This window comes from Giraffa tippelskirchi, chromosome 1 (assembly GCF_054371585.1).
Source record: "Giraffa tippelskirchi isolate mGirTip1 chromosome 1, T2T-mGirTip1v1.2.pri, whole genome shotgun sequence".
NCBI classification, from domain to species: Eukaryota; Metazoa; Chordata; class Mammalia; order Artiodactyla; family Giraffidae; genus Giraffa; species Giraffa tippelskirchi.
The window spans coordinates 157,032,789-157,053,971 of NC_137275.1; the positions used below are offsets into that span (position 1 = coordinate 157,032,789).

Below are 21,183 nucleotides of genomic sequence, written 5' to 3' on the forward strand. Positions count from 1 at the left end.
AAGGGTGATCTAGCATGTACAGAGTCTTACAGAACTTAATCTTCAGAAATATTCCAAAGAAGCAATATCTGATTATTAAATCATCAGGCAATTCTATCCATAATGAAATCTCAATTGTATTATGTCTGAATGTGTTTAGAAATAACATACTGACACCATAATCACTGATCCTAACCAACCAAACCACTAATAAAAACTGCTCTGATTTCTTTTTTAAAAAAAATAGATGGTGTTAAGATATATTCTGTTGCTCACATAAAAGACTTCAGTGGAAGAAAATTACATATTATACTGTCGAATGTGCTACATTTTACTTTCAGTATTGTTACAAGTGAACTAGAAGTGCATGAAATCTCAAGTTAATGTAACCTGAAATTAATTTCAAAAAAATGTAATTTCAGAATTTGAAAAAGGATACATGCATATCCAAAAAAAAAAAAACACATGTCAAGAGCTTTTCTTACTTCACATCTTTCATTAGTACTTTTCTAATTTCTCAATAGTACTTTCATTAGTACTTCACTAATATAGTTAATTATTTTAACTATAATTTTAACAAAAGTGGAATTAAAGCCAATTGGGTCTTTAAAAAAAGAAAAAAAAGTAATTTCAAATCAGTACTTAGGTAAATAATTGTTACCTAAATAAAACATGAATCTGAATTTTTCTCCTCATACCCTAAAAATCCTACTGGAAGTCAAAGATATATTAGTTTATGTTAAATTTCTCTTAAACATAAATTCTACACATATGAAATGATTCTGTTAAAGAGTAACACTAATATACCTTGTCAAAGGGAATGCCGTATTTCTTTAATACTGAGGGAGATATCAGTGTCATCTTGTGGCGAAGAAATGCATCACACCCTTGAGAACTGCTTGGGAAAAATCCTAAATGGAAACAGTAAATACAAGCAGTAATGCATTAATTAAGATACAATTTCAAATCAATTTTTAAGTTTATGTTCTAGTATTCTTATATAACGAAGGCTTTACACAGCTATAGACCAAGTCCATCATCAAAAATCACAGTGCTAAAAATTAGAGTTAGAATTCTTAAAAATTAAAGGACACACATTTTTATCGCCAAAGGCTGATCTTTTCTACAAAAAGATCTGCCAAGAGTTGTCTGTGTAATACAAAATGACTAAACCTTAAAAATTTGTACAAATTTAAACTCAGTCTACCTATTATCTGATAAGTGGATAAAATATTAAGGGAGGTTAGAAGAGGAAAATCTGCAGTTTTAACAGAGGAATCTCTTCCTTTAGACTCCTAAAAGCAACCATTCTAGAAGCACTTGTCCCAATGCCCAGCATAGAATAGACACACAGCAGTTTCCTATCTCTGTTTCTTTCTGATTAATTTTATATAGTTTCAGTTCAGTTCAATCACTCATTCCTGTCCAACTCTTTGCAACCCCATGGACTGCAGCACACCAGGCTTCCCTGTCCATCACCAACTCGCGGAGTTTACTCAAACTCATGTCCATTGAGTCAGTGATGTCATCCAATCATCTCATCCTCTGTCATCCCCTTCTTCCATCTTCAATCTCTCCCAGGATCAGGGTCTCTTCAAAGGAGTCAGTTTTTTACATCAGGTGGCCAAATATTGGAGTTTCAGTATCAGTCCTTCCAATGAATATTCAGGACTTGGAACTAACTCCCAGCCAGGACCACTCAAGAGCCTGGAAACCTGTCTGTCTCACCAGCCTATATGGGAACAGCGTCTTGAGGAGGTCTTTAGGTGAAGAAGCTAAACATACAGCAACTCGTTCATTCGACACTACATGATGTGCTGAAACCCAGTTGTTTCTCTCCATCTCTGCCTTCAACAGTGCAGTCTGTCTGAGACACACTCTCATTAACTCAGTAATATAAGCTAGAGAAAACACACATACTTGATGTTCTAGTCGTCACCTTCCTCACTCAGAGGGAAAAACCACCACACTGAGAGCAGGAAAGCAAGACGAGAAAGACAAGAGATATGCGGATGGGACAGAGGAGAACCAGAGAGACAGGACTTGAAAGGAACAGAGAACGCACTAGGAAAGCATGTGCTACATACCTGGGTAAAGCAGGAAAAAGCACAGACACTCTTTAACTCCATGGCCAAAATGAAGATAAGGCCATTGGAAACGTTACTTATCTCCCTCTGTGGCTCACTACAAATAAATAGCTCAAAAATAGGACCAATCTGATGAAAGAATTACCAGCACTCATTACCTAACTGTGAACCACTGTGACCTCATAAAATAGCAGGGTTTTACAGTAATAGTTTTAAAGTAAATAAGCCCTTACTGATGCCATCATGGAGCATGTGAGGCCACAGATCATCAGAAGAAAACAAATCAGACATCTTAAAAAAAAAAAAAGGCCATTAGGGTATAAAGAACTACTTGCAAAGAATAGCACATCTGCTTAAGCACCTAAACCTGTATTGTTAAAAAGAAAAATAGAAATATTTTAAAACCACTAGACCATTCAAGTATGACCTGAGTCAAATCCCTTACGATTATACGGTGGAAGTGAGAAATAGATTTAAGGGACTAGATCTGATAGACAGAGTGCCTGATGAACTATGGATGGAGGTTCGTGACATTGTACAGGAGACCAGGATCAAGAACATCCCCAAGAAAAAGACATGCAAAAAAGCAAAATGTCTGAGGAGGCCTTACAAATATCTGTGAAAAGAAGAGAAGCAAAAAGCAAAGGAGAAAAGGAAAGATTATACCCATTTGAATTCCAAAAAATAGCAAGGAGAGATAAGAAAGCCTTCTTCAGTGATCAGTGCAAAGAAATAGAGAAAAACAATAGAATGGGAAAGACTAGAGATCTCGTCAAGAAAATCAGAGACACCAAAGGAATATTTCATGCAAAGATGGGCACAATAAAGGACAGAAATGGTATGCACCTAACAGAAGCAGAAGATATTAAGAAGAGGTGGCAAGAATACACAGAAGAAGTATACAAAAAATATCTTCATGACCCAGATAATCACAACGGTATGATCACTCACCTAGAGCCAGATATTCTGGAATGCAAAGTCAAGTGGACCTTAGGAAGCATCACTACGAACAAAGCTAATGGAGGTGATGGAATTCCAGTTGAGCTCTTTCATATCCTAAAAGATGATGCTGTGAAAGTGCTGCTGTCAATATGCCAGCAAATTTGGAAAACTGAGCAGTGGCCACAGGACTGGAAAAGGTCAGTTTTCACTTCAATCCCAAAGAAAGGCAATGTCAAAGAATGTTCAAACTACCACGCAATTGCACTCATCTCACATGCTAGTAAAGTAATGCTCAAAATTCTCCAAGCCAGGTTTCAGCAATACGTGAACGGTGAACTTCCAGATGCTCAAGCTGGATTTAGAAAAGGCAGAGGAACCAGAGATCAAATTGCCAACACCTGATGGATCATCGAAAAAGCAAGCGAGTTCCAGAAAAACATCTATTTCTGCCTTACTGACTATGCCAAAGCCTTTGACTGTGTGGATCACCATAAACTGTGGAAAATTCTGAAAGAGTTGAGAATACCAGACCCCCTGACCTGCCTCCTGAGAAATCTGTATGCAGGTCAAGAAGCAACAGTTAGAACTGGACATGGAACAACAGACTAGCTCCAGGAGTACATCGAGGCTGTATATTGTCACTCTGCTTATTTAACTTATATGCAGAGTACATCATGAGAAATGCTGGACTGGGGGAAGCACAAGCTGGAATCAAGATTGCTGAGAGAAATATCAATAACCTCAGATACGCAGATGACACCCCCCTTATGGCAGAAAGTGAAGAACTAAAGAGCCTCTTGATGAAAGTGAAAGAGGAGAGTGAAAAAGTTGGCTTAAAGCTCAACATTCAGAAAACAAAGATCATGGCATCTGGTCCCATCACTTCATGGCAAATAGATGGGGAAACAGTGGCAGACCACTTTTTTCGGGCTCCAAAGTCAATGCAGATGGTGACTTCAGCCATGAAATTAAAAGATACTCGCTCTTGGGAAGAAAAGTTATGACAAACCTAGACAACATATTAAAAAGCAGAGGGATTACTTTGCCAACAAAGGTCCATCTAGTCAAGGCTATGGTTTCTCCAGTAGTCATGTATGGATGTGAGAGGTGGACTATAAAGAAAGCTGAGCACCGAAGAATTGATGCTTTTGAACTGTGGTGTTGGAGAAGACTCTTGAGAGTCCCTTGGACTGCAAGGAGATCCAACCAGTCCATCCTAAAGGAAATCAGTCCTGAATGTTCACTGGAAGGACTGATGTTGAAGCTGAAACTCCAATACTTTGGCCACATGATGTGAAGAGCTTACTCATTTGAAAAGACCCTGATGCTGGGAAAGATTGAAGGCAGGAGGAAAAGTGGACGACAGAGGATGAGATGGCTGGATGGCATCACTGACTCAATGGACATGAGTTTGGGTAAATTCCAGGAGTTGGTGATGGACAGCGAGGCCTGGCATGCTGCAGTCCACGGGGCTGCAAAGAGTCAGACATGATTAAGCGACTGAAATGAACTGAACTGAGAACATACATCCAAGAGCAACATTAGAAATACTATCATTCTCTACAATACCAGTGGGAATAAAAGGAATAATCATGCCCTATCTGGTCATCTGATACAGCCCTCTGTCTATGGTTAATATTCATAATACGTAAATAGAAATAAACAATCTGTGAAAAAAATGCAGACTCCAGTGAATGGTGAGAAAGCACCATATAATGTAATGGCACATCTACATAATAAGCTGTCCTGAATCTATACCACACAGTAAAGCACAGCAGAGAGATCCCCAAACACACAACCCACAGAAAAGTTTTAACGATAAATTTAAGTGGATCTATCAAACTTTTCAAATCTGTACCTCTGCTCAGCACTGCACAAATTAAACTTTAAATTAAAATCAATGAAGAAAGAGGAGTCTTTTAATTTCCTTTTGATATGGATTTGTAATCAGGACTTGAACAATGTGGTGACTGGTCATAAGTTAATTTAAATTGGAAAACCACTGAAGGAAGGCAGTTTGCCATATATTAAGAACTTCATACTGGTTCAGAATTTATATTTTCAATAGGCTATCAGAATTATATTTTACATCACCTTGGAAAACACCTGATAAACCACAAGTTATGACACAGAGTACCTATCTCAAAATGAATTTTACCTCAAAATACCTGCAGGAGTATATGGTTCACACTCACCCCTCACTCCACCATTTATGAAAAATATTTTATTCAATATTTAAGCCAGCCAACATAACCAGAATACTATTTGATACAAAATGGTAATTTTTTTAAAACTCAGAACTATTTCAGACCATGGCTATCTACATAGTAAGTGAAGAAAATAAATTTGGAAACAATCACATGTATGAAATATACCAAAATACATCTGATATAAAAGATAATATTTAACTAAAAATTCAACTGAAGACTATCAGAGTTTTCTGAAAGTCACTAAATAAACAGAAAACAAGATATGTGTTAAAAGTTTTGGAAGTAAGTTCTTTAATACATGCCTTTCAGAATCTTTTTATTTTCTATTCTTATGTTTACTTTCTTGATCTGCTTTTTCCTCTAAGTTTTCAATAATATATTTGGAAGAATTCTTCTCTGTAAGTTACCATATTTGAATGTTACTGCTGCAGCATTCCATAAGATTTTCCAATTTACCAGGCACACAATGGGAGAGATCCAGTCTTTCATAAGCTTGAAGACCAAGAATTTCCAATAAAGAAACTGTGCTACACTGACCCCTCAAGTACCTAGTAGTGGAAATAGCAGCTAGCATCTCACTAGCACACCTCACATACCCCATGACCATTAGGTAATATGACAGGTGTAGAACAGCACAGAATAAAACTGGCACATCTTTCTGCAGCATTTACTTTTGTCATGTCAAATCATTTAGTTTATGTTTGCATACAAACAAACATAAGGGAGCAAGATGCAGAATCTGCATGCGTGTTGTGGAGTGCTAGTGTTTCACTCTCCTCTCTTGTAGGGATATTTTGGTGGAAGCACTTGATAGGCAGCATACTGTGAGGTACAAACTATGCTATGGGATTTTGGTAAATCTTAATCTCCTCTTACAGGCACTTAACACAAGATTACCTGAGGATCAACTTTCCTCTCTCCTTCATTGCTCACAACAAACACATACTTTAACACTGCTATTAATAGGAGAGCTAAGTTTTAGATCAAAAACTAATTGTTTGAATTATCTGAAGTCACCCTTATCTTGTCCACATAGTTAACAGAACAAAAGAGACTAATAAAGAAACCCTACAGAGACATTGATTTCTAACACAAGTCCAACAACTCATATAGCCTTGACCATTTCCACTATCTCTCAGCTCCTCAATTTCCCCATCCAAATAATCAGGATGCTATTATTATCTTCCTCAGTGGGTTCTTTTCTTGCCCCATTATCAAGATATAATCAAAAAATAACATTGCATAAGTTTAAAGTACACAGGGTCATGGTTGGCTATGTGTACATATTGTGAAATAATTACCACAATAAGTTTAGTGCACATTCATCACCTAAAAATAGTTATTTTTTGTGTGATGAGAAGTTTTAAGATCTACTCTCTTAGAAACTTTCAATACAGTACTGTTAACCGTATTTACCATACAATACAGTACATCCCCAGAACCTACTCATAACTGAAGTCTATACTTTGGGACAATCTTCACCCACTTCCACCATGCCCTGCCTCTGGCAGTCACCAAACTGCTCTTTCCACCTGTAGGTTTGGTTTTTATAATTCTCACATATAAATAAAATCATACAGCATTTGTCTGTTTCTGTCTGACTTTTTTAACTTAGAATAATGGACCCAAAATTCTTCCATGTTGAAGGAAATGACAGGATTTCCTTCTTTCTTATGCCTGAATATTAGTCTATTGTATACATAAAATGCTTTGCTTTATTCATTCACCTATCGATGGACACTTAGATGATTTCCATATCCTGGCTACTGTAAATAATGCTGCAATGAACATTTGAGGTAATAGACATATCTTTAAGACAGTGATTTCATTTCCCTCAAATACATATCTAGAAGTAGAACTGCTGGATCATATGTTAGTTCTATTTTCAATTTTTTGAGGAACATTCATACTGTTTTCCATATTGGCTATCCTCTCTGGGTGAACCCTATGGGAAGCCAGTGATGTAATGCACAAAAATATTAGCCATTATAAGAAAATGGAAACAACCTAATGTCCATCAACTGATAAATGGAAGTGCAAAATGTAGTATATCTTTACAATGAAATATTACTTAGCTATGAAAAAGAATGAGGTACTGCTATAAGATATAACATAGAAAACATGCTACATAAAAGATGTCAGGCACAAAAGTCACATATTAAATGATTTCATGCATATGAGACATCCAGAATATGTAAATACCTAGACAGAAAGCATACTATTAATTTCCAGGGGATAGAGAGAAGTTAGGGGAAATACAGTATTGCTGGGAGCCAACTCACGAGATCCCACCCATGGCAAGGTCATGAGGAAAAGGACTGATCGAGCATGGCTTCTCAGGCCTCAGGGATTCTCGGAAGGCTGCCTCAGCACTCACCTTAAAGATGGTATCTGTCTTTCTGATGTTTGCTACAATAAACCTCTTCTTATTTTCTGTGACTTAGAAAAAAGGCTTTTCCTGATTCTCTTCTAAAATAGATCAATCTGAAAACTCAATCGACAGGGCCCTAAGACGGTGGCACCCTATAAGATTGTCTAGGATATAGGTATTTTAATCTAAACTCCTCTTGCTAGCATATTAGTTTGTTTAATAAATAAGCCTGTGCCTTTGGAGCTAATGTGCATGACTGCTCCTTAATAATAAAACAGCATTGAGAGCCTCCGCACAGAAAGCTCCAATGGGCACAGAACCCTTCGTAGGAAAAAAGGCTTATTAGGAAATATAAGAAATATGGCTTTATGAAACTGTTACTTAGTTTATATTTACTCACTATGTTTTTGCTCTTAACATATTTAGCCTATATAATGAAAGCATAATAGTTAGAGATTTATAAATAGAAGTTTAGCTTTAATACAAATAATAAGACAATTGTTGATTTAACTGATGATTCTTACTTAGAGCTGACCTTCAGCTTGCTGTTCTATGACTTTATGGGACCACATTCTTTTCTGTTAAGCTCAAGGCGTAGGATAGATTACCGAAGACAGGTTTTACTTTGTACTTTGAAACTTTCTGTTAATGAATTCTTTCTTTGTCATAATCTACTGTGCCTGATACAAAAGTGTTCTGGCTGATCAATCCTTATCAATAAAAAGTCACAAAATGTTAGCAGGCCTCTAGGCCAGAAGATGATGTAGATAACTTGAAACTTTCGTAATTAAGATATGCAAATAATATCCTGGTTTCCATAAAGGTCAAAATTGCTGACCCATTAAACTGATTTGGTATGACTCTATACTTTACATTTGTTTCTATGTACCACTAAAAATATAAAAGCTGTCTTAAAAACAATAAAGTCGGGAGACACTTGGAAACGCCAAGATTCGCTGTGTCTTCTCATTTCGCATCACCAACGCCATCCTTCCTGAGGGAACCCCTGGACCAGCTGGAGCTGGACTCCGGCACAGTATGACTGAATAAAAAATACAAGGTTTCCTTATAGGGTGATGAAAATCTATTGGAACTAGATAGAAGTGATGGTTACATAATACAAATATATTAAATGTAACTGTGTTGTACACTTCAAAATGGTTAATGGTTTATTTTATGTTTTGTGAATATTGTTTCTGCTGTTTAATCGCTAAGTCATGTCTGACTCTTGGTGACCCAAAGGAATGTAACCTGCCAGGCTTCTCTGTCCATGGGATTTCCCAGGTGCTATACACATCCAAGGACGTCCTGTACAACATAGAAGTGATCAGATGCGAGAAACACTATTCTAAGAGAGAAAAGTCTGCACATCGTGCAATTCCACATTAATAACATTCTAGAGATAGAAATCTGGTTAGTGGTTGCTGGTAGGGAGAATTAATTACAAAAGGGCACAAGAGAATTTCTGGGGCCTACTGGAAATGTTCTATATCTTGAGAGTAGTAGTAATTACACCACTGTATATATTTGTCAAAACTCACTAAACTGTATATTTTAACAGGTGGCTTTTACTGTAAGTGCATTTTACCTCTATCTGACCTAAAATATCATTAGATGTTTTTAAATTGTTTTAGAAATAGAGCAGATGTACTCTAAATCCCAATCTCACATGACAAACACATGCTGCTACTACTAAATCAACAAAGTTTTAGCCATGGTAAAAATTTAAAAATCAAAGCTTAAAAAAATCAGATTTTCCATAAGATACAAACTAGTCTGGAGACATTGACGTTAGTTATTAATCACTTTGGAAAGAAAGGAATAAGAGAGGGAAGGAAAGGGGAAAGATGAGAAACCAGACCTATAGAGTGTATGTTCACACTAGCAATAGATTTGATTAAGACAACTTAATTGAAATTTACCCAAGTATGCTTTGACAGAGTTTTATACCTTGTATAAAACATACCTCAGAGATGTTGCAGGCTCTCTTCTAGATGACTGCAATAAAGCAAGTGTTACAGTAAAGCAAGTCACAAGAATTTTTGGTTTCCTAGTGCATATACAATTATGTTTATACTATACTATAATCTCTTAAGTGTGCAATAGAATTATGCCCCCCAAAAGGACATACCTTAATTTTAAAATATTTTATTGCTAGAAATGCTAACCATCATCTAACCCTTCCATGAGTTGTAATTGTTTGCAATTCACAGATCATAAAACAAACATAATAATGAAAAAGTTTGAGATGTGAGAATCACCAATATGTGACAGAGAGATAAGAAGTGAGCAAATGCTATTGGGAAAATGGTACCAACAGACTTGCTCAACACAGGGCTGCCACAATCAATTTGCAAGAAAAAAAATGCATTTCCTGCAACTCACAATAAAGTCAAGCACAACAAAACGAAGTAGGCCTGTAATGGCTTTTGCAATATTCATATGAGTGATATGATGCTTTAAAAGTACAGTAGCCATATAAACGGATGGTAAGGATAAGGACAAAGGAAAAGGATATGCAAGTATGTTTCTGCAGGAAATGCTTTTAGACAGGTGTATTTGATTCCTTGGAAGAAAAGCAATGACCAACCTAGACAGCATATTAAAAAGCAGAGACATTACTTTGCCTAAAAGGTCCATATAGTCAGAGCTATGGTTTTTCCAGTAGTCATGTACAGATGTGAGAGCTGGACAAAAAAAAAGGCTGAGCAACAAAGAATTGATGCTTTTGAACTGTGATGTTGGAGAAGACTCTTGAGAGTCCTTTGGACTGCAAGGAGATCCAACCAGTCCATCCTGAAGGAAATCAGTCCTGAATATTCACTGGAAGGACTGATGTTGAAGCTGAAACTCCAATACTTTGGCCACCTGATGCAAAGAGCTGACTCATTTGAAAAGACTCTGATGCTGGGAAAGATTGAAGGCAGGAGGAGAAGGGGACAACAGAAGATGAGATGGTTGGATGGCATCACCGACTCAGTGGACATGTTTGAGCAGACTCCAGGAGACAGTGAAGGACAGGGAAGCCTAGCGTGCTGCAGTCCATGGGGTTGCAAAGAGTCTGACATGACAGTGAATGAATAATGAACAGCAATTTGATTCACATATGAAATTTCTTAACATGCTTATTAGTGAAAAGAACCAATGAACTATATTATGTGGGGTGACACTTGATCATTTTTACCCACATTCTTAGTTAAGAGGTCAACATTAGAGGTTTAGGCTATAGCTGACCTCTCTGTTCTTCCTACCCCTTTTTGAGCAATTAATGATTGGGTAGAAAGTTATCACACTGCAGGTTTCACTCTGCTCCACATGCCCAATAATCCATCAATATCTCTACTGTGGAGACAAAGCCCCATGGAGCTCTCGAGGAGGAGAGCCAGAAGAAATTCATACTGACTGTGTGTAGAGAAGGATGGTGGTTCTCCTGAATAGTTGCCTTATTTTTATCTCCTAAACATAGTGCAGCGAGTAATAGGAAGGTTTTTCTATTTCAAACTGGCTGGCAGAACAGTTACGAGTTAAAACTTCCACCTAATTTAACAAGTGTATAGACCATTACACATAGTTTTTTACTGCATTCTTGAGACCACTTTGTTTCAGCTCCAGCTTTTTCCCACCTTGACACGACATATAGATCACACATGCACAGGTCACCAGGACTCCTCAGGCCAAGGACATTGGCACAAGTAGGTCAGTCAAGCTAACCAGGTTTTCTGGCTCAACTTCGACCACACAGAATCAAAGAATTCTTAATTCCCCTCCATAGTATTTTTTCCCTGCAAGCTGGCACTCCCTTCCTGAATTCTTACTCCCATTCCCTACTTGTCATTTCTCAGAATTGTCTTTCACCCCACATTCTAATTATTCTAGCATGTCCATGTCATGTATTATTGTTCAATGTTTAAAATCCCACTAGGAACATAGCTGGGTATACAGTATTTAAAATTCAACACAGACTGTGATTGTTACTCAGTCACTAAGTCATATCTAACTCTGCAACCCATGGACAACAGCATGCCAGACTCCTATGTCCTCCACTATCTCCCAGAGACTGCTCAAATTGATGTCCAACAAATTGTGATATTTGACATCAAAAAGGTCCCCTGAGAAGAGCATGGCAACCCATTCCAGTATTCCTGCCTGGAGAATCCCCATGGACAGAGGAGCCTGGCGGCTATGGTCCATGGGGTTGCAAAGAGTCAGACATGACTGAGTGACTAACACATACACACACACAAGGAAATTAAATTCAGAGACTGCTTCACCATTTCTAATATAACAAGTGATAGTATGATGAAAATAAACATACCATGACACATCACACATTGATCTCCATGCCTAAAGCATGAGTTTGGAATGAAGGCAGAGGATATATCACTGGATTTCTTCATTTTTTATGTCTTAGGGAGTCACTTAAAATTGATTGTTCATAATCAACGGTATTTAATTAATTAGCCTTTCAAAACCAAGCATTTTAATGTAATATTTTCAGGCCATCATGTAAATGAATGTTTAAGGGAATTACATATTTATCATTTTGAGAGCTGATAAAAGTTCATTTTCCTAATTTCAAGTCAGAGGTATGAGAAAGGGTAAATGTGGAACATTTAGAGAATTTAAATCATTTGTTATTTATTGCTACTCTTCTAGTCTTTAGACAGCAGTGGTTTATAATCCCTTTTGGAGCAAACCATCTTGATGGATCTGATGATGGGTTAGCTTCCCAGAAATCCACATATATGCCCAATTTTGAATATAATTTCAGAGAGTTCACAAGCTGCCTGCACCCAACCCATAGACCCTTTGTCCACCTCCTTGAACAGAATGTACTTAGTTGCTCAATCGTGTCTAACTCTTTGCGACTCCATGGACTATAGTTCACCAGGCTTCCCTGTCCATGCGGATTCTTCAGGCAAGCATACTGGAGTGAGTTGCCATGCCCTCCTCCTGGAACAGGGATCCCCGCTAATCAGGCTAAGACTCTGTTTCACAGGCTTAAACTCAAGATGACTAGTCATTTAAACACACACACACACCAAAATTGACTGCCTAAAGAAACTTGAACTAAATTAATCCCTCATAACAATGATTCATCCATTTAGTGTCACTTTAATAGGTAAAAACAAAAACACTTGCTATAAGTAAATATATGACTGCAAAAGAACCAGTATACTGAACTCTACCATACTGTCACTTAAAACAAAATTCTTGCTAATCATTCACATTTACAAAATCTGCTGCACAAAGTCCTAACTCACATATTCTTTTTCCAGTAACCAAAATTTTGACCAAAGTGAGTCCTCTTTAATTTTTTAAAAACTATTAGCACTTTATTCACAATGAGAGACCAATGAAAAAGTCATTCACACACACACACACAAATAAATCAGCTGCTCCCGATTTACTTTAATCCATATTTTGCTTAACTTAATAGAACCACTAAAATACTGTCTTATTTCTAAAATAGATGAGATAGAGACATTCTTAAAACTGAAAATCTTCAAAACTGTCATTCATGATATTATATCTCTAGTTTCCTTTTTACTTCCCATTCAATCGTATTGAGTCAAAAATTAGAAAGAATGCAATGGCATTATAGGCAAACATAACAAGTATAAAAATTGCAACAATTCACTTGAGATTTTTTATTACATTTATATCTACATGATATTAGAAAAAAACTGTATAAATGAGAAAGTAACTGAAGGGCAAAATCAAACTCCTGGCTTTATTAGATGCAGCCCTAACGTCTTTCAGATAAAATATTTTCAGGCGCCACCGTCAATCAAGATTTCAATAGAAACCAAAGACGAACGCATTCATGCATAAAAGGCAACTGTGATAATTATGATGTGCAGACAAGATAATGGAAAATATCCAAGGCTGCTTTTCATATTATGTATCAAGTGCTGCCTTGACCTAGACATCCTATAATGTTCCTCACATTTACTGCATTATTTTATCATTTTAATTGTTTAGCAGAATTCAATTAATTTGGCTGGCATCTGCTCAGGAGATAGAAATCCTCCACTGTCTTATACGGTCTTTCCCCTGAATCATTTCTCAAAATAATGCTGCAAAAAATTTTCAATAAACACGCAACTGAGTTTAAAGTTCCTTTCCAACATTCAAGTTTATTAATCTCTTACTGATTAAGCTAATGGCATCCATTTTTCTGGAATGTCATTTTCAAGTAGTTTATATCAAAGTGTATACAGACAGTTTATAGCAAAAAATTTAACATGTGATTCCATACCACAAAGTTTACACTGCTCCATTTTAAAAGTTCTAGGACAGTGAGGTGAACAGAAAATGATAGAATAATTACCACAGAGAACAGAAGGGTCCACAGCATATAGATTTAGCACAAAGTTCACTGCCTGTGTATTTAAGGATTACGGTAATCATTCTCTAAGCTGTGCTATAATCTATTATCCAGAACCAGAATCCAACCACTTAATATTCATGAAAATAGTCCCTAACGAAGTTCAAGATTACAATTACATTGATATTATTACAGTAATGTATTACATTATAAAAACACTAAGGCTTTATACTTATTAGCCTGCCAAAATTATAATAATGCTTTTAACAAACATGATACCCTAACTATTCTTTCTAATACTCTTCCATAATTTGGGGGAAATCAACTTTTAGATGTCATTAACAATATCTGTTCAGAGCTGTCAAGTCAGTGTCCCTATTTTATTATTAAATGAAAGCATACATAATGCAGGAACAAAATTCCTTTTCTACTAGAAGGCAAACCTAACATACCAATGAATCTTAGATTGGCACCTGATTCAAAGAACAGTGCTCCCTGAGGATTCAACCGAGAATAAAGGCAGAATGTCTTATCTTTAGTTGTCACTCAAAGGAACTCCACTTTCCTTTGGAAATAAGTCACTAGTAGTCAACACTGTCCTTAGTTAGGGTGGCTAGCAAAACAGAAGAAGGGGGTGGTAGGGGGTGAATATGATTCTCCCCCTTGTGGGAGAAATGAGAGCAAGATTGCCTGGTATATTTTTAAGGCAAGGAATAAAAGTAAATGGCACTCTCAGTAGATACAAGTGGGCAGAGAGTGAAAGTAACCGATAGAATTTCCAAAAGAATGGCTCAATCTGGCCCTTAAGAAGATGGAAAGGCTCAGTTCAGTGGCGTAATCATTTCCGACTCTTTGCAGCCCCATGGACGGCAGCACGTCAAGCTTCCCTGTCCATCACCAACTCATGGAGCTTACTCAAACTCATGTCCAATGAGTCGGTGATGCCAACCAACCATCTCATCCTCTGTCGTCCCCTTCTCCTCCTGCCTTCAATATTTCCCAGCATCAGGGTCTTTTCAAATGAGTTAGTTCTTCACATCAGGTGGCCAAAGTATTGGAGCTTCAGCTTCAACATCAGTCCTTCCAATGAACACCCAGGACCGATCTCCTTTAGGATGGACTGGTTGGATCTCCCTGCAGTCCAAGGGACTCTCAAGAGTCTTCTCCAAAACCACAGTTAAAAATCATCAATTCTTCAGCACTCAGCTTTCTTTATAGTCCAACTCTCACATCCATACATGACTACTGGAAAAACTATAGCTTTGACTACACACACCTTTGTTGGCAAAGTAATCCCTCTGCTTTTTAATATGTTGTCTAGGTTGGTCATAGCTTTTCTTCCCAGGAGCAAGAATCTTTTAATTTCATGGCTGAAGTCACCATCTGCAGTGATTTTGGAGCCAAAAAAAATAAAGTCTGACACTGTTTCCATTGCTTCCCCGTCTATTGCCATGAATTGATGGGACCAGATGCCATGATCTTAGTTTTTTGAATGTTGAGTTTTAAGCCCAGCTTTTTCGCTCTGCTTTCTCACTTTCATCTAGAGGCTCTTTAGTTCTTCTTCTCTTTCTGCCATAAGGGTGGTGTCATCTGCACATCTAAGGTTACTGATACTTCTCCCAGCAATCTTGATTCCAGCTTGTGCTTCATCGAGCCCGGCATTTCGCATGATGTACACTGCATATTATTAAAGAGGCAAGGTGAAAATATACAGCCTTGATGTACTCCTTTCCCGATTTGAACCAGTCTGTGGTTCCATGTCCAGTTCTAACTGTTGCTTCTTGACCTGCATACAGATTTCTCAGGAGGCAGGTCAGGTGGTCTGGTATTCCCATCTCTTTCAGAATTTTCCACAGTTTGTTGTGATCCACACAGTCAAAGGCTTTGGTGTAGTAAATAAAGCAGAAGTAGATGTTTTTCTGGAACTCTCTTGCTTTTTCAATGATTCAGTGGGTACTGGTAATTTGATCTCTGAATCCTCTGCCTTTTCTAAATCCATTTTGAACATCTGGAAGTTCACTGTTCACATTCTATTGAAGCCTGGCTTGGAGAATTTTGAGCATTACTTTGCTAGCATGTGAGATGAATTCAATTGTGCAGTAGTTTGAACATTCTTTGGCATTGCCTTTCTTTGAAATTGCAATGAAAAGTGACCTTTTTCCAGTCCTGTAGCCACTGCTGAGTTTTCCAAATTTGCTGGCATATTGAGTGCAACATTTTAACAGCATCATCTTTTAGGATTTGAAATAGCTCAGCTAGAATTCCATCACTTCCATTAGCTTTGTTCATAGTGATGGTTCCTAAGGCCCAATTGACTTTGCATTCCAGGATATCTGGCTCTCGGTGAGTGATCACACCATCATGGTTATCTGGGTTATGAAGATCTTGTTTGTGTAGTTCTTCTGTGTATTCTTGCCACCTCTTCTTAATATATTTTGCTTCTGTTAGGTCCATACCATTTCTGTCCTTTATTGTGCCCATCTTTGCTTGAAATGTTCCCTTGGTATCTCTAATTTTCTTGAAGAGATCTCTAGTCTTTCCCATTCTATTGTTTTCCTCTATTTCTTTGCATTGATCACTGAGGAAGGCTTTCTTATCTCTCCTTGCTATTCTTTGGAACTCTGCATTCAAATGGGTGTATCTTTTCTTTTCTCCTTTGCCTTTCGCTTCTCTTCTTTTCTCAGCTATTTGTAAAGGCCTCCTCAGACAACCATTTTGCCTTTTTGCATTTCTTTTTCTTGGGGATGGTCTTCATCACTGCCTCCTATACAATGTCATGAACCTCCGTCCAGAGGTTCATTAGATCTAATCCCTTGAATCTCTTTCTCACTTCCACTGTATAATCATAAGGGATTTCATTTAGGTTATACCTGAATGGTCTTTTAATTTCATGGCTGCAGTCACCATCAGCAGTGATTCTGGAGCCCAAAAAAGTAAAGTCTGACACTGTTTCCACTGTTTCCCCATCTATTTCCCATGGAGTGATGGGACCAGATGCCATGATCTTAGTTTTCTCAATGTTGAGCTTTAAGCCAACTTTTTCACTCTCCTCCTTCACCTTCATCAAGAGGCTCTTTAGCTCTTCTTCACTTTCTGCCATAAGGGTGGTGTCATCCGCATATCTGAGGTTATTGATATTTCTCCCAGCAATCTTGATTCCAGCTTGTGCTTCTTCCAGCCCAGCATTTCTCATGATGTACTCTGCATATAAGTTAAATAAGCAGGGTGACAATATACAGCCTTGACGTACTCCTTTTCCTATTTGGAACCAGTCTGTTGTTCCATGTCCAGTTCTAATTGTTGCTTCCTGACCTGCATACAGGTTTCTCAAGAGACAGGTCAGATGGTCTGGTATTCCCATCTCTTTCAGAATTTTCTACAGTTTATTGTGATCCACACAGTCAAAGGCTTTGGCATAGTCAATAAAGCAGAAATAGATGTTTTTCTGGAACTCTCTTGCTTTTTCGATGATCCAGCGGATATTGGCAATTTGATCTCTGGTTCCTCTGCCTTTTCTAAAACCAGCTTGAACATCTGGAAGTTCACGGTTCAAGTATTGCTGAAGCCTGGCTTGGAGAATTTTGAGCATTACTTTACTAGCATGTGAGATGAGCGCAATTGTGCCATGAAATTAAAAGACGCTTACTCCTTGGAAGGAAGGTTATGGCCAACCTAGATAGCATGTTTAAAAGCAGAGACATTACTTTGCCAACAAAAGTCCGTCTAGTCAAGGCTATGGTTTTTCCAGTGGTCATGTATGTATGTGAGATTTGGACGGTGAAGAAAGCTGAGCACTGAAGAATTGATGGTTTTGAACTGTGGTGTTGGAGAAGACTCTTGAGAGCCCCTTGGACTGCAAGGAGATCCAATCAATCCATCCTAAAAGAGATCAATCCTGGGTGTTCATTGGAAGGTCTGATGTTGAAGCTGAAGCTCCAATACTTTGGCCACCTCATGCGAAGGGTTGACTCATTGGAAAAGACCCTAATGCTGGGTAGGATTGGGGGCGGGAGGAGAAGGGGACGACAGAGGATGAGATGGTTGGATGGCATCACCGACTCGATGAACATGGGTTTGGGTAGACTCCGGGAGTTGTTGATGGACAGAGAGGCCTGGCATGCTGCAATTCATGGGGTCGCAGAGAGTCGGACACAACTGAGCGACTGAACTGAATGGTCTAGTGGTTTTCCCTACTTTCTTCAATTTAAGTCTGAATTTGGCAATAAGGAGTTCAGATCTGAGCCACAGTTAGCTCCCAGTCTTCTTTTTGCTGACTATATAGAGCTTCTCCGTCTTTGGCTGCAAAGAATATAATCAATCTGATTTTGCTATTGACCATCTGGTAATGTCCATGTGTAGAGTCGTCTCTTATGTTGTTGGAAGAGGGTGTTTCCTATGACCAGTGTGTTCTCTAGGCTAAACTCTGTTCACCTTTGCCCCGCTTTGTTTTGTACTGCAAGGCCAAATTTGCCTATTACTCCAGGTATCTCTTGATTTCCTGCTTTTGCATTCCAGTCCCCTATAATGAAAAGGACATCTTTTTTGGGTGTTAGTTCTAGAAGGTCTTGTAGGTCTTGATAGAATCGTTCAACTTCAGCTTCTTCAGCATTACTGGTTCAGACATAAACTTGGATTACTGTGATACTGAATGGTTTGCCTTGGAAACGAACACAGATCATTCTGTGTTTTTGAGATTGCATCCAAGTACTGCATTTCAGACTCTTTTGTTTACTATGATGGCTACTCCATTTCTTCTAAGGGATTCTTGCCCACAGCAGTAGATATAATGGTAGATGGACAGGTAATGAGAACCTACTATATAGCACAGGGAACTCTACTCAATCTCTGTGGTGACCTAAACGGGAAGGCAATCCAAAAGAGAGTGGATATATGTATACCTATAGCTGATTCACTTTGCAATACAGCAGGAACTAACACAAATTGTAAAGTAACTATATTCCAGTAAAATTAATAAAAACAGTAGCTAAAACTGTTTTAAAAAGTAAAAGAAGAAGAAGATGGACAAGGTCAAGGGAGGCACAACTGGATGAAGGTAGTCAAAAGGTACAAACTTCTAATTATAAGATAAATAAGTACCAGAAATGTAATAAATAACATGATAAATATGATAAACACTGCTGACTGTTATATGTGAAAGCTGTTAAAAGAGTAAATTCTAAGAGTTTTCATCGTAAGGGGAGATGTTTTTCTAATTCTTTTCGTATGTGTATGAGATAATGGATGTTCACTAAAGCTACTGTGACAATGATTTCATGATGCAAGTCAAATCATTATGCTGAACAGCTTAAACTTATAACATGTTGCATGTCAAGTGCATCTCAATAAAACTAAAAGAATAAAAGAAAACAAAGATGGACAAAGTCTTGAAAAAAAAACAAATTTCAAGTTCCAGTAAAGTATGCTTAATTTTACTAGTCTAAGAAGGCATACAATATTATGCCTGTCCAGTCACCTGGAAACATTCACCTTCATACTTCAAGCATTCTCAGGCCCAGGGGAGGGGGATTTAACACAACCCTTTGGTGAAATGATATGGAAACATGAAAAGTACCCATAAAACATCCTAGAGCCCAAGATCCAGTATCAGTACTTCTCAGAATTTATCTCACTGGTACAACTGACAGAAATAAAAATTTTATTGATACAGTGATGTTAAGTACATTATATAAAGGAGAAAAAAACTGGAAATAACTAAAATAGGCTAAGTGCAATCAGTTGACAAAAAACAAAGCAGCCAACTAAAATAATCATGATGATTATGCAATATGGAAAAAATTTGCACAAAATGTGAAAAAAATTAAAATTACTGAATGAGAAAAATACTTAGAAGCCAATAACTTGAAAATAATAAAATTAACATAGTGACATTCTACTGTAAAAATACCTCAGAAACAAAGAACCTATCACCTAGATAACAGATAGCAAGTTTACCTTGAGCTAGTCTTTCCAGTCGTTTTCCATGTTCTGGGGGTATTGCATACCTAAAATTTTAAACACAAATAACAACTTTAGGTTTGTAATTGTTCAGCTCATATCCTAAGGATATCTATCTCTAAATAATTTCATGCAAAAAAAAAGTCAACCCCAAACTCCACATAGATGAACTAATCAGATATTAGAGAACCAAACATAGAGTTGTAACTCTTGAACACTTATCAGAGGAAAAATAAACTTAAATCATCTATTTCAATGCCCCAGATCACCATTCCAACCACATTTTACACATTAGGGAACAAAGGCCCCAAGCCAGCAAACTACTTGGACAAGGCGGCACCTGGCCACAACACAGAGATTAGAACCTCCCTTGTGACACTCACAACACCAGAGCAATCCAGGGCTATTTTGGATTTTATGTTTTTTGTTTCAAGGTTGATTAGTTTGGGCTCTGTTTTTAAGCAGAGTTCTTTTTAAAAAATCTTTTTTTAAAAATTAAAAAAAAAAACTGAAAAGTTTACTGACAAGCAGGATAGAAAATAAAACTATTACAGCAATGTTTGTCTCCAACAAACCTTTCTAAGAATATTGTACTTTTCAAATAGTTTTTAAATAAAAGTTTACCAGCCATAAAAAGGGTTGCTTTTATTTATTTCACAATTATGTAAATTTAAAAATCTCGATATATAGAAAAACAATCGTTGGGAATTCCCTGGCAGTCCAGTGGTTAGGACTCGGCGCTCTCACTGCCAGAGTCCAAGTAGGATCCCTGTTTGATAAAAGGAATTGTTCATCCTTGGAGAACAGAAATTCTTCAAGTATTACTCATTTCTAGTTTGGTGTTTTAAAAAGTTAAATACTTGAATTTTTTTACTGTGAACTTACTAACAAATTTTAAAATAACAATCTTAAGTCCAATGATCATTTCATGTTTTAAATAAAAATATGTTATTCTTCAGACCTACATTTGCTGTTTACTAGCTCAAGATACATTAAATACAAGTTAGATTTTTACTAAAATAACTTTTCTCATTTTACTTAACACCACACTTGGTTGCATTTAATGCCACTGATAACATATGCAAAACTTAATTGGATCCAATGTAACTAGGCAATTCTCTAAAAGAAAATTCAACAATATATCCTGTTGCTTAAGGCACTGTTAATAAAAGTATTCCAACTGAATTGGAAGATAAAAATTTTAGCATAACTAAATGATAATCACTCAAGATATTTATACAGTAGTCACTTCTTAACAACGTTTAATCCCTGGTTTACACTATCAAATATACCCAGAAAAGGGGACAT

General features: G+C 37.2%; 1 protein-coding gene across 25 annotated transcripts in view; it reads right to left on the minus strand.

The window, feature by feature from the left end:
* The window catches only part of KDM4C (lysine demethylase 4C), a 435,647-nt gene that overhangs the window by 325,646 nt on the left and 88,818 nt on the right, over positions 1-21,183 (minus strand). For 21 of the 25 annotated variants that reach the window (XR_014056674.1, XR_014056681.1, XR_014056693.1 and 18 more), the window contains 2 exons: positions 19,873-19,922; positions 787-890 (listed from right to left, as the gene is read on the minus strand). Coding sequence is in view for 10 of the 25 variants with exons in the window: in XM_081500458.1 (XP_081356584.1) it covers positions 787-890; positions 19,873-19,922 (154 nt within the window). In the remaining 15 variants the exon portion in view is untranslated. Of the gene's footprint in view, positions 1-786; positions 891-2,066; positions 2,158-10,511; positions 10,625-18,032; positions 19,923-21,183 lie in introns of those variants that run through there. The other 4 variants (XR_014056739.1, XM_081500529.1, XR_014056741.1 and 1 more) reach the window with 3 other exon arrangements.